General features: G+C 43.0%; 1 protein-coding gene across 1 annotated transcript; it reads left to right on the top strand.

The window, feature by feature from the left end:
* Positions 1-12528: 12528 nt before the first annotated feature.
* On the top strand, positions 12529-15310 carry LOC118944444 (C-C motif chemokine 4-like). The gene is made up of 3 exons (XM_090223254.1): positions 12529-12730; positions 12848-12974; positions 15118-15310. Exons 1-3 carry the CDS (start codon positions 12667-12669, stop codon positions 15227-15229), a joined length of 303 nt encoding a protein of 100 aa, XP_090079380.1. The 5' UTR covers positions 12529-12666; the 3' UTR covers positions 15230-15310.

Raw genomic sequence — 15310 nt, 5'->3', positions numbered from 1 at the left:
AATATTCTGCCCTTCAGGTTCCTCTTCTTCAATTCTCTGTAACTCTGTTTCCTCCAGGATGTTCAGCAGCGCTGCTATTTTCTGAAATACTCAGAATACATTTACTGGAGAATTGCATATCAAAGGAAGGCTATTAAAGTGGACTATATACTATATGATACATTACATCAAATACAACAACTGTTCAGATTAAATTAAGTTCTCTACATCATAACCAACTCGTTTATAAGTTACACTTAAATTCAAATATGTATCTTTCAACTTTTAAATGCAGATATTGCTGTTCTCACTCAGGAGTCTTTCTAAGATCCTGTCTCCTCAGATCTCTCCTCCTCAACTTTCTTTTCAATGCCTCACTGTTGCAGCAAAATCCTTCAGACATATTACTGCTTATTAAATCCATACACAGACTGTGGGTATTATTTCCAATTCATTCAGATATATAAAAAAGTAATTTTTATTTAGAAGAATTATAAATACGGAAGGATACAATATTGGTCCCTGTAGGCTGCCCACATTCGGCAAACAAGCAATTTGCTCATCGGCTCCACGATGGTCCTCAAGGCAGGTGGCCCCAAGGCAGGTCGCCCCAAGGCAGGTGAGGAGAAGAACTGTGTGCAAACCATGCCCCAAAATATTCGAATGAGCCCCCGCCTCAACACTATGAAGTAGCTGGCACTGGATGTGGACTAACCCGTTGGGCTGATGTGGGCTTTATGTGGGCTTGGTGTGGATTAGCCCGTTGGGTTGGTGTGGGCTTGGTGTGGATTAGCCCGTTGGGTTGGTGTGGGCTTGGTGTGGATTAGCCCGTTGGGTTGGTGTGGGCTTGGTGTGGATTAGCCCGTTGGGTTGGTGTGGGCTTGGTGTGGATTAGCCCGTTGGGTTGGTGTGGGCTTGGTGTGGACTAAACCATTGGGATGGTGTGGGCTTGGTGTGGACCAGCCCGTTGGGATGGTGTGCTCTTTATGTGGTCTTGGTGTGGACTAGCCCGTTGGGCTGGTGTGGGCTTGACGTGAGCTTGGTGTGGACTAAACCATTGGGCTGGTGTGGGCTTGGTGTGGACTAACCCGTTGGGATGGTGTGGGCTTGGTGTGGACTAAACCATTAGGCTGGTGTGGGCTTGGTGTGGACGAGCCCGTTGGGCTGGTGTGGGCTTGACGTGAGCTTGGTGTGGACTAAACCATTGGGCTGGTGTGGGCTTGGTGTGGACTAACCCGTTGGGATGGTGTGGGCTTGGTGTGGACTAAACCATTGGGCTGGTGTGGGCTTGGTGTGGACTAACCCGTTGGGATGGTGTGGGCTTGGTGTGGTCTAGGTGTGGACTAAACCATTGGGATGGTGTGCTCTTTATGTGGGCTTGGTGTGGCCTAACCCGTTGGGATGGTGTGGGCTTGGTGTGGACTAGCCCGTTGGGATCGTGTGGGCTTGGTGTGGACTAGCCCGTTGGGATGGTGTGGGCTTGGTGTGGACTAACCCGTTGGGTTGGTGTGGGCTTGGTGTGGACTAGCCCATTGGGCTGGTGTGGGCTTGGTGTGGACTAGCCCATTGGGCTGGTGTGGGCTTGGTGTGGACTAGCCCATTGGGCTGGTGTGGGCTTGGTGTGGACTAGCCTGTGCCCACATGGGGCAAATGGGGTCATGTTTGCTGGGTGGTAACTGTAGTTTGTTTCAATTCATTTATTCATAAATTCATTCATTTGTTAATTTATTTATTCCTTCATTCACTTCTCTGAGCAGACATTTAAAAATTATTCTGTATTTTAATGAAAATGTTTGTTATTTGCATGCCAGTTCAGTTACTGTCAGTCCCTCCCTGTTTCCACCAGTAACTCTGTGCAGTACTGTGAACTCTGGCTTCAAATTATTACAAACATTTTGAGAATGACAATGAGAGAAGAGTGCTGCAGTGTTTGTTCTTAGAAAAGCCGCAGTCATTTGCATCATACGAAGTTCTGGTGACAGAACAGGGAAGTGAGAGTTATTTTAAAAAGAGATGTCTCTTTACTTGAGTCTTTCTGAACTGAACAAAACCAGGATACTTGGTTCAGTGCGTGTGTCAGCAAAATATGCATCTTCACTTGAAACGTATTTACGCCCTGATCTGTTTCACCTGTCCTTGTGATTGTCTCCACCCCCCTCCAGGTGTCGCCCATCTTCCCCATTATCCACTGGGTATTTATACCTGTGTTCTCTGTTTGTCTGTTGCCAGTTTGTCTTGTTTGTCAAGCCAACCAGCGGTTTTGTGTCAGCTCAGCTCTTCCCTTGTCCTCCTGGTTTTTAACCCCTGCCTGTCCTGATGCTGTACCCACCTGTCAGACCACTCTGCCTGCCCCTGAGCCTGCCTGCCGTCCTGTACCTTTGCCCCTTTTGCTGCTATAAACATTGTTACTGCGACACGGTCTGCATCTGGGTCTTACCTTGATTCCTGATAATTTAATGATATAGAAAGAGAGCCATCAGTCAGTATGATTGTAGAGCCAGATGGGTCAGTCAGTATGATTGTAGAGCCAGATTGGTCAGTCAGTATGATTGTATAACAGATGGGTCAGTCAGTATGATTGTATAACAGATGGGTCAGTCAGTATGATTGTAGAGCCAGATGGGTCAGTCAGTATGATTGTAGAGCCAGATGGGTCAGTCAGTATGATTGTAGAGCCAGATGGGTCAGTCGGTATGATTGTAGAGCCAGATGGGTCAGTCAGTATGATTGTAGAGACAGATGGGTCAGTCAGTATGATTGTAGAGCCAGATGGGTCAGTCAGTATGATTGTAGAGGCAGATGGGTCAGTCAGTATGATTGTAGAGCCAGAAGGGTCAGTCAGTATGATTGTATAACAGATGGGTCAGTCAGTATGATTGTAGAGCCAGATGGGTCAGTCAGTATGATTGTAGAGCCAGATGGGTCAGTCAGTATGATTGTATAACAGATGGGTCAGTCAGTATGATTGTATAACAGATGGGTCAGTCAGTATGATTGTAAAGACAGATGGGTCAGTCAGTATGATTGTATAACAGATGGGTCAGTCAGTATGATTGTATAGACAGATGGGTCAGTCAGTATGATTGTAGAGCCAGATGGGTCAGTCAGTATGATTGTATAACAGATGGGTCAGTCAGTATGATTGTAAAGACAGATGGGTCAGTCAGTATGATTGTATAACAGATGGGTCAGTCAGTATGATTGTATAACAGATGGGTCAGTCAGTATGATTGTAGAGCCAGATGGGTCAGTCAGTATGATTGTATAACAGATGGGTCAGTCAGTATGATTGTATAACAGATGGGTCAGTCAGTATGATTGTAGAGCCAGATGGGTCAGTCAGTATGATTGTATAACAGATGGGTCAGTCAGTATGATTGTATAGCAGATGGGTCAGTCAGTATGATTGTATAACAGATGGGTCAGTCAGTATGATTGTATAACAGATGGGTCAGTCAGTATGATTGTAAAGACAGATGGGTCAGTCAGTATGATTGTATAACAGATGGGTCAGTCAGTATGATTGTATAGACAGATGGGTCAGTCAGTATGATTGTAGAGCCAGATGGGTCAGTCAGTATGATTGTATAACAGATGGGTCAGTCAGTATGATTGTAAAGACAGATGGGTCAGTCAGTATGATTGTATAACAGATGGGTCAGTCAGTATGATTGTATAACAGATGGGTCAGTCAGTATGATTGTAGAGCCAGATGGGTCAGTCAGTATGATTGTATAACAGATGGGTCAGTCAGTATGATTGTATAACAGATGGGTCAGTCAGTATGATTGTAGAGCCAGATGGGTCAGTCAGTATGATTGTATAACAGATGGGTCAGTCAGTATGATTGTAGAGCCAGATGGGTCAGTCAGTATGATTGTAGAGCCAGATGGGTCAGTCAGTATGATTGTATAACAGATGGGTCAGTCAGTATGATTGTATAACAGATGGGTCAGTCAGTATGATTGTAGAGCCAGATGGGTCAGTCAGTATGATTGTAGAGCCAGATGGGTCAGTCAGTATGATTGTAGAGCCAGATGGGTCAGTCAGTATGATTGTATAACAGATGGGTCAGTCAGTATGATTGTATAACAGATGGGTCAGTCAGTATGATTGTAGAGCCAGATGGGTCAGTCAGTATGATTGTATAACAGATGGGTCAGTCAGTATGATTGTATAGCAGATGGGTCAGTCAGTATGATTGTATAACAGATGGGTCAGTCAGTATGATTGTATAACAGATGGGTCAGTCAGTATGATTGTAAAGACAGATGGGTCAGTCAGTATGATTGTATAACAGATGGGTCAGTCAGTATGATTGTATAGACAGATGGGTCAGTCAGTATGATTGTAGAGCCAGATGGGTCAGTCAGTATGATTGTATAACAGATGGGTCAGTCAGTATGATTGTAAAGACAGATGGGTCAGTCAGTATGATTGTATAACAGATGGGTCAGTCAGTATGATTGTATAACAGATGGGTCAGTCAGTATGATTGTAGAGCCAGATGGGTCAGTCAGTATGATTGTATAACAGATGGGTCAGTCAGTATGATTGTATAACAGATGGGTCAGTCAGTATGATTGTAGAGCCAGATGGGTCAGTCAGTATGATTGTATAACAGATGGGTCAGTCAGTATGATTGTAGAGCCAGATGGGTCAGTCAGTATGATTGTAGAGCCAGATGGGTCAGTCAGTATGATTGTATAACAGATGGGTCAGTCAGTATGATTGTATAACAGATGGGTCAGTCAGTATGATTGTAGAGCCAGATGGGTCAGTCAGTATGATTGTAGAGCCAGATGGGTCAGTCAGTATGATTGTATAACAGATGGGTCAGTCAGTATGATTGTATAACAGATGGGTCAGTCAGTATGATTGTATAACAGATGGGTCAGTCAGTATGATTGTATAGACAGATGGGTCAGTCAGTATGATTGTAGAGCCAGATGGGTCAGTCAGTATGCTTGTAGAGCCAGATGGGTCAGTCAGTATGATTGTATAACAGATGGGTCAGTCAGTATGATTACATATCAGGCCTACAGGAAGTCTTCTGTCATTTTGAATACAGAACATAATGGAATTATGGAATCATTTTTCTAGAATTTCTTGAAAATCAATTATACAGTTAAATTATTTCTGCTGAGTGTGAAGTTGGTGTCAGTGTGGAGAGAGTACAGTAGTCTAGTGAAGTTGGTGTGAGTGTAGGGAGAGATACTGAGTATACAGTAGTCTAGTGAAGTTGGTGTGAGTGTGGAGAGAGATACAGAGTCTACAGTAGTCTAGTGAAGTTTGTGTGAGTGTAGGGAGAGATACAGAGTCTACAGTAGTCTAGTGAAGTTGGTGTGAGTGTGGAGAGAGATACAGAGTCTACTGTAGTCTAGTGAAGTTGGTGTGAGTGTAGGGAGAGATACAGAGTCTACAGTAGTCTAGTGAAGTTGGTGTGAGTGTAGGGAGAGTACAGTAGTCTAGTGAAGTTGGTGTGAGTGTGGGGAGAGTACAGGAGTCTAGTGAAGTTGGTGTGAGTGTAGGGAGAGATACTGAGTATACAGTAGTCTAGTGAAGTTGGTGTGAGTGTGGAGAGAGATACAGAGTCTACAGTAGTCTAGTGAAGTTGGTGTGAGTGTAGGGAGAGATACTGAGTATACAGTAGTCTAGTGAAGTTGGTGTGAGTGTGGGGAGAGATACTGAGTATACAGTAGTCTAGTGAAGTTGGTGTGAGTGTGGAGAGAGATACAGAGTCTACAGTAGTCTAGTGAAGTTGGTGTGAGTGTAGGGAGAGATACAGATTCTACAGTAGTCTAGTGAAGTTTGTGTGAGTGTAGGGAGAGATACAGAGTCTACAGTAGTCTAGTGAAGTTGGTGTGAGTGTGGAGAGAGATACAGAGTCTACTGTAGTCTAGTGAAGTTGGTGTGAGTGTAGGGAGAGATACAGAGTCTACAGTAGTCTAGTGAAGTTGGTGTGAGTGTAGGGAGAGTACAGTAGTCTAGTGAAGTTGGTGTGAGTGTGGGGAGAGATACAGAGTATACTGTAGTCTTGTCCAGTCCAAAACTACCCGTAGCGTTTGTTAACTTGTTTCTACAGCATGAGCAAACAATTGGCCCAGCGTCGTCCGGGTTCGGCCGATGTAGTCCGTCATTGTAGATAAGAATATCCCTTTTTTTCAACAATTGTTTACAGACAGATTATTTCACTTATAATTCACTGTATCACAATTCTAGTGGGTCAGAAGTTTACATACACTAAGTTGACTGTGGCTTTAAAAAGTGTAGAGAATTCCAGAAAATGATGTCATGGCTTTAGAAGATTCTGATAGGCTAATTGACATCATTTGAGTCAATTGGAGGTGTACCTGTGGATGTATTTCAAGGCCTACCTTCAAACTCAGTGTCTCTTTGCTTGACATCATGGGAAAATCAAAAGAAAACAGCCAAGACCTCAGAAAGAAAATTGTAGACCTCCACAAGTCTGGTTCATCCTTGGGGGCAATTTCCAAATGTCTGAAGGTACCATGTTCATCTGTACAAACAATAGTATGCAAGTATAAACACCAAGGGACCACACAGCCGCCATACCGCTGAAGGAGACACGTTCTGTCTCCTAGAGATGAACGTACTTTGGTGCGAATAGTGCAAATCAATCTCAGAACAACAGCAAAGGACCATGTGAAGATGCTGGGGGAAACAGGTGCAGAAGTATCTATATATAGAGTAAAACAAGTCCTATATCAACATAATCTGAAAGGCCACTCAGCAAGGAAGAAGCCACTGCTCCAAAACCGCCATAAAAAAGCCAGACTACGCTTTGCAACTGCACATGGGGACAAAGATCATACTTTTGGAGAAATGTCCTCTGGTCTGATGAAACTGTTTGGCCATAATGACCATCATCATGTTTGGAGGAAAAAGGGGGAGGCTTGCAAGCCAAAGAACACCTTCCCAATTGTGAAGCACGGGGGTGGCAGCATCATGTTGTGGGGGTGCTTTGCTGCAGGAGGGACTGGTGCACTTCACAAAATAGATGGCTTCCTGAGGAAAGAAAATTATGTGGATATATTGAAGCAACATCTCAAGACATCAGTGAGGAAGTTAAAGCTTGGTCGCAAATGGGTCTTCCAAATGGACAATGACCCCAAGCATACTTCCAAAGTTGTGTCAAAATGGCTTAAGGATAACATAGTCAAGGTATTGGAGTGGCCATCATAAAGCCCTGACCTCAGTCCTATAGAAAATTTGTTTGCAGAACTGAAAAAGCGTGTGCGAGCAAGGAGCCCTACCAACCTGACTCAGTTACACCAGCTCTGTCTGGAGGAATGGGCCAAAATTCACCCAGCTTATTGTGGGAAGCTTGTGGAAGGCTACCTGAAACGTTTGACCCAAGTTAAACAATTTAAAGGCAATGCTACCAAATACCAATTGAGTGTATTCTGACCCACTGGGAATGTGATGAAAGAAATAAAAGCTTAAATATATAATTCTCTACTATTATTCTGACATTTCACATTCTTAAAATTAAAGTGGTGATCCTAACAGACCTAAAACAGGGAATTTTTACTAGGATTAAATGTCAGGAATTGTGAAAAACTGAGTTTACATTTATTTAGCTACGGTGTACGTAATCTTCCGACAACAACTGTATGAGTTATATTCTTCAAGTATCAGTGGGTGTTTATAACTATTTAATTCATCCAAAAATGGAATTCACAGATTGCTTGGCACTCAGCATTAAAGGGGCAAAGAGGATTTGGGCCCCATTTTTGGGGCTTTTGTTATGACTCGACCTGGGAACGAACCACCAACCTTCCTTCCACCAACCTTCCTGGGAACGAACCACCAACCTTCCTTCCACCAACCTTCCTGGGAACGAACCACCAACCTTCCTTCCACCAACCTTCCTGGGAACGAACCACCAACATTCCTTCCACCAACCTTCCTGGGAACGAACCACCAACATTCCTTCCACCAACCTTCCTGGGAACGAACCACCAACCTTCCTTCCACCAACCTTCCTGGGAACGAACCACCAACCTTCCAAACGGAGGGAAGACACAAACCACACCCCACTAAATCTGAGATGAATTGATTGAAAAAGACTCTATGATTTAATTTCACTATGATGTAAAGGTTAACGGTATGCTACAGGTTTTAAATCAAAATGCACACATCCTAAAATCTGCAATTAAAAGTTGAAAGACACATAGTTGATTTCAAGAATGACTTACAAACTAGTTGGTTATGATGTAGAGAACTTAATTTAATTTGAATTGTTCTTGTACTTGATGTAATGTATCATATAGTTTATAGTCCACTTTAATATCCTTCCTTTGACATGCAATTCTCCAGTAAATGTATTCTGAGTATTTCAGAAAATAGCAGCGCTGCTGAACTTCCTGGAGGAAACAGAGTTACAGAGAATTGAGGAAGAGGAACCTGAAGGGCAGAATGTTGTTTCTTAGAAAGACATTCAGAGTGAATGAAGGAATAGAGGGGAGATTCCCCCGTCAATTGTTAATGGGTCTGATGGACCAGCTCTCTGTATAAAAGACAGGTCAGATCAGACCTCAGACATAGAACCAGAGCATCAGCTAGACTTCTGACACAGAACCAGACCAGAGCATCAGAGATCAGAGCATAAGAGACCAGAACATCAGAGACCAGAACATCAGAGACCAGAACATCAGAGACCAGAGCATAAGAGACCAGAACATCAGAGACCAGAACATCAGAGACCAGAACATCAGAGACCAGAGCATCAGCTAGACTTCTGACACAGAACCAGACAAGAGGTTCAGCTAGACCTCTGACATAAAACCAGACTAGAGCATCAGAGACTAGAGCATCAGAGACCAGAGCATCAGAGACCAGAACATCAGAGACCAGAACATCAGAGACCAGAGCATCAGAGACCAGAGCATCAGAGACAAGAACATCAGAGACCAGAGCATCAGAGACCAGAGCATCAGAGACCAGAGAATCAGAGACCAGAGCATCAGAGACCAGAACATCAGAGACCAGAGCATCAGAGACCAGAGCATCAGAGACAAGAACATCAGAGACCAGAGCATCAGAGACCAGAGCATCAGAGACCAGAACTTCAGAGACCAGAACATCAGAAAACATCTCAGACAATACAATCTTCTGCATCTCAACCATCTCTGAACCATGAAGACCCTGACTGCTCTACTCCTCCTGGGACTGCTCTGCTCCCTCCATACGACATCTGCACAGCGTACGTGTGTGTTTGTGTACAGTGTGTGTACAGTATGCATATGAGTGTATAGGAAGAAGCACCACATGAGATGCCTGTGTTGACCAGTGAGTGTGATCATTCTTTGTTTCCAGCTGTCATGGGGATTTCAGCAATGACTGCCAGAGACTGCTGTGTGAAGTTCTCCCCGAGGAGAATCCCTCTTGGTGCAGTGGTTTCAGTTTCTCGAACCCCTAGTAGCTGCCCTCGCCAAGCACTGGTGTAAGTTAACCACCACGCACACACAGAGATTTAGATTTCTACGGGACATGTTCTATATCTTTGGTGGGCGGGTCCAAATGTGTTGCTAGGACTGCATGGTTACAACCTCTGTTGCTAGGGCTGCATGGTTACAACCTCTGTTGCATGGCTGCATGGTTACAACCTCTGTTGCAGGGCTGCATGGTTACAACCTCTGTTGCTAGGGCTGCATGGACACAACCTCTGTTGCTAGGGCTGCATGGTTACAACCTCTGTTGCAGGGCTGCATGGTTACAACCTCTGTTGCTAGGGCTGCATGGTTACAACCTCTGTTGCTAGGGCTGCATGGTTACAACCTCTGTTGCTAGGGCTGCATGGTTACAACCTCTGTTGCAGGGCTGCATGGTTACAACCTCTGTTGCAGGGCTGCACCGTTACAACCTCTGTTGCTAAGGCTGCATGGTTACAACCTCTGTTGCTAGGGCTGCATGGTTACAACCTCTGTTGCTAGGGCTGCATGGTTACAACCTCTGTTGCTAGGGCTGCATGGTTACAACCCCTGTGTTGCTAGGGCTGCATGGTTACAACCTCTGTTGCTAGGGCTGCATGGTTACAACCTCTGTTGCTAGGGCTGCATGGTTACAACCCCTGTGTTGCTAGGGCTGCATGGTTACAACCTCTGTTGCTAGGGCTGCATGGTTACAACCTCATAGAGGTTCTATATTAATATATACAGATGAATGGTAAAACATATTCTGGATAGAATGTAATGGTTTGACAGTCCTAATAATGACATAGTGATTCTGAATGTAATTGAAAGGTCCGATACTTGTCTTCATACTCAGCCAGTAGGACTGTAGGTACCTGCACAATACACACAGAATCATGTTGGAACATCCATACAGAAGTCTTCCACATGTGAGTTTGGTGTGTGCCTTGTTTAGTTACCCCTAAATATATGTCTGTTGTTTATTGGTTGCAGGTTTACAACAAAGAAAGGGAATCGATTTTGTGTCGACCCATCTCAGGCCTGGGTCCAGAGTCATGTGACCAATATTGAGAGCAGATCGTTGTCTCTGCCAGGACAACGATGATGTCATCAACCACCGCCACCACAAACTCACTGCCATAACTGTCAGATCTGTCAAGAAAAAAAATATTATATTTTTGTTGTACATACAATAATATTATTTCATTCTTATTTATTTACAAAACTGTGAAGTTACTGTATTTTGAAATTGTTTTGTCAACAATTTTTTTTTTTTTTTTTCAGCAATAAAGCTAAATAATTTCAACATTTTAATAACGAAGTTAATTGTATTCTTATTTTGGTATTCATACTTTGATTACAAGAGCTTCACATTTTGTGAGTGCGAGTTCTTCACAACTACTTGAGCCGTGTTGCCAGTTACATGGACAGATATCAACTATTTCCATAGACTAGAGACCAGCAGATTCAGCCATGTTGGTTGTTTCTTCTTTCAGGAAACAGTTCATGTGTTAGAACTCATGGAACTACAGAGAACTCTGTTTCCAAGACAACAGAGGTCAACAGTCAGGAACACAGAAACAGAATAAACTGTTCAACTCAACTCCAACAAAACTCTTAGATATATGTTTAACTGTCACACACTCCAGATTGGTGAAATGTGTTGTCTTTCACTTTCCCTTCCTCATTTCCAAGTTGTGAACTTTAAATCACAACCTAACAGGTCTATAACTCTGAACATTAACCAACAACCTAACAGGTCTATAACTCTGAACATTAACCAACAACCTAACAGGTCTGTAACTCTGAACATTAACCAACAACCTAACAGGTCTATAACTCTGAACATTAACCAACAACCTAACAGGTCTATAACTCTCTGAACATGAACCAACAACCTAACAGGTCTATAACTCTGAACATTAACCAACAACCTAACAGGTCTATAACTCTGAACATTAACCAACAACCTAACAGGTCTATAACTCTGAACATTAACCAACAACCTAACAGGTCTGTAACTCTGAACATTAACCAACAAGTCTATAACTCTGAACATTAACCAACAACCTAACAGGTCTATAACTCTGAACATTAACCAACAACCTAACAGGTCTATAACTCTGAACATTAACCAACAACCTAACAGGTCTATAACTCTGAACATTAACCAACAACCTAACAGGTCTGTAACTCTGAACATTAACCAACAAGTCTATAACTCTGAACATTAACCAACAACCTAACAGGTCTATAACTCTGAACATTAACCAACAACCTAACAGGTCTATAACTCTGAACATTAACCAACAACCTAACAGGTCTATAACTCTGAACTTTAACCAACAACCTAACAGGTCTATAACTCTGAACTTTAACCAACAACCTAACAGGTCTATAACTCTGAACTTTAACCAACAACCTAACAGGTCTATAACTCTGAACATTAACCAACAACCTAACAGGTCTGTAACTCTGAACATTAACCAACAACCTAACAGGTCTATAACTCTGAACATTAACCAACTACCTAACAGGTCTGTAACTCTGTGAACTTTAACCAACAACCTAACAGGTCTATTACTCTGAACTTTAACCAACAACCTAACAGGTCTATAACTCTGAACATTAACCAACAACCTAACAGGTCTGTAACTCTGAACATTAACCAACAACCTAACAGGTCTATAACTCTGAACATTAACCAACAACCTAACAGGTCTATAACTCTGTACATTAACCAACAACCTAACAGGTCTATAACTCTGTACATTAACCAACAACCTAACAGGTCTATAACTCTGAACATGAACCAACAACCTAACAGGTCTATAACTCTGAACATTAACCAACAAGTCTATAACTCTGTGAGATTTTAACCAACAACTTATTTTGACAAACTATTTTGATACCTTTCAAGAATGTCAGAACCAATGCATAATGTACATATGAATGCTGAGCAAGCAATTCTACACAAGTTGTTATTGTCAGCAGTGCTGAAGGGAGTCCTACTTTTGACCAGAGAAGAGGAACAGAAATTGAGGGAAGGGCTTTTCATGGTTGAGTTGTTATGTAATAGCTGTTTATATATAATGAGAGATCAGAACAGAACTCAGACATAGAATGAGACCAGAACATCAGAGACCAGAACATCAGAGACCAGAACATCAGAGACCACAACATCAGAGACCAGAACATCAGAGAACATCTCATACAATACAATCTTCAGCATCTCAACCATCTCTGAACCATGAAGACCCTGACTGCTCTACTCCTCCTTGGACTGCTCTGCTCCCTGCATATGACGTCTGCAGGTGTGTGTGTGTGTGTTTGTACAGTGTGTGTGTACATTATGCATATGAGTGTATAGGAAAAAGCACCACATGAGATGCCTGTGTTGACCAGTGAGTGCGATCGTTCTTTGTTTCCAGATGTCATGGGGATTTCATTAAAGACTACCAGAGACTGCTGTGTGAAGTTCTCCCCGAGGAGGATCCCTCTTGGTGCAGTGGTTTCAGTTTCTAGAACCCCTAGTAGCTGCCCTCGCCAAGCACTGGTGTAAGTTAACCACCACCACACACACACACACACACACACACACACACGCACACACACACACACACACGCACGCACGCACTCGCACACACACACACACGCACACACACACACAGATTTAGATTTCTACGGGACATAACATGTTCTATATCCTTGGTGGGCGGGTCCAAATGTGTTGCTAGGGTTGCATGGTTACAACCTCTGTTGCTAGGGCTGCATGGTTACAACCTCTGTTGCTAGGGCTGCATGGTTACAACCTCTGTTGCTAGGGCTGCATGGTTACATCCTCTGTTGCTAGGGATGCATGGTTACAACCTCTGTTGCTAGGGATGCATGGTTACAACCTCTGTTGCTAGTGCTGCATGGTTACAAACTCTGTGTTGCTTGGGATGCATGGTTGCAACCTCAGAGGTTCTACATTAATATATACAGTGGGGCAAAAAAGTATTTAGTCAACCACCAATTGTGCAAGTTCTCCCACTTAAAAAGATGAGAGAGGCCTGTAATTTTCATCATAGGTACACTTCAACTATGTCAGACAAAATTGATCCAGAAAAAAAAAAATCCAGAAAATCACATTGTAGGATTTTTACTGAATTTATTTGCAAATTATGGTGGAAAATAAGTATTTGGTCAATAACAAAAGTTTATCTCAATACTTTGTTATATACCCTTTGTTGGCAATGACAGAGGTCAAAAGTTTTCTGTAAGGCTTCACAAGGTTGCTGGTATTTTGGCCCATTCCTCCTTGCAGGTCTCCTCTAGAGTAGTGATGTTTTGGGGCTGTTGCTGGGCAACACAGACTTTCAACTCCCTCCAAAGATTTTCTATGGGGTTGAGATCTGGAGACTGGCTAGGCCACTCCAGGACCTTGAAATGCTTCTTACGAAGCCACTCCTTCGTTGCCCGGGCGGTGTGTTGGGATCATTGTCATGCTGAAAGACCCAGCCACGTTTCATCTTCAATGCCCTTGCTGATGGAAGGAGGTTTTCACTCAAAATCTCACGATACATGGCCCCATTCATTCTTTCCTTTACACGGATCAGTCGTCCTGGTCCCTTTGCAGAAAAACAGCCCCAAAGCATGATGTTTCCACCCCCATGCTTCACAGTAGGTATGTTGTTCTTTGGATGCAACTCAGCATTCTTTGTCCTCCAAACACGACGAGTTGCGTTTTTTCCAAAAAGTTATATTTTGGTTTCATCTGACCATATGATATTCTCCCAATCTTCTTCTGGATCATTCAAATGCTCTCTAGCAAACTTCAGACGGGCCTGGACATGTACTGGCTTAAGCAGGGGGACACGTCTGGCACTGCAGGATTTGAGTCCCTGGCGGCATAGTGTGTTACTGATGGTAGGCTTTGTTACTTTGGTCCCAGCTCTCTGCAGGTCATTCACTAGGTTGATTTCTTCAAACCAAGCTGCTTACCTATTGCAGATTCAGTCTTCCCAGCCTGGTGCAGGTCTACAATTTTGTTTCTGGTGTCCTTTGACAGCTCTTTGGTCTTGGCCATAGTGGAGTTTGGAGTGTAACTGTTTGAGGTTGTGGACAGGTGTCTTTTATACTGATAACAAGTTCAAACAGGTGATATTAACACAGGTAACGAGTGGAGGACAGAGGAGCCTCTTAAAGAAGAAGGTACAGGTCTGTGACAGCCAGAAATCTTGCTTGTTTGTAGGTGACCAAATACTTATTTTCCACCATAATTTGCAAATAAATTCATTAAAAATCCTACAATGTGATTTTCTGGATTTTATTTCTCATTTTGTCTGTCCTAGTTGAAGTGTACCTATGATGAAAATTACAGGCCTCTCTCATCTTTTTAAGTGGGAGAACTTGCACAATTGGTGGCTGACTAAATACTTTTTTTGCCCCACTGTATATATATATATAGATGAATCGTAAAACATATTCTGGATAGAATGTTGTAATGGTTTGACAGTCCTAATAATGACATATTGATTCTGAATGTAACTGAAAGGTCCGATACTTGTCTTCATACTCAGCCAGTAGGACTGTAGGTACCTGCACAATACACACAGAATCATGTTGGAACATCCATACAGAAGTCTTCCACATGTGAGTTTGGTGTGTGCCTTGTTTAGTTACCCCTAAATATATGTCTGTTGTTTATTGGTTGCAGGTTTACAACAAAAAAAGGGAATCGATTTTGTGTCGACCCATCTCAGGCCTGGGTCCAGAGTCATGTGACCAAGATTGAGAGCAGATCGTTGTCTCTGCCAGGACAACGATGATGTCATCAACCACCGCCACCACAAACTCACTGCCATAACTGTCAAATCTGTCAAGAAAATAAATATTGTATTTTTGTTGTA

Source organism: Oncorhynchus mykiss, chromosome 26 (genome assembly GCF_057628025.1).
Source record: "Oncorhynchus mykiss isolate SJ-2025 chromosome 26, ASM5762802v1, whole genome shotgun sequence".
Taxonomy (NCBI): domain Eukaryota; kingdom Metazoa; phylum Chordata; class Actinopteri; order Salmoniformes; family Salmonidae; genus Oncorhynchus; species Oncorhynchus mykiss.
Note: the sequence above shows the minus strand (reverse complement) of the source record. Positions and strands in the feature narration are given on the sequence as shown.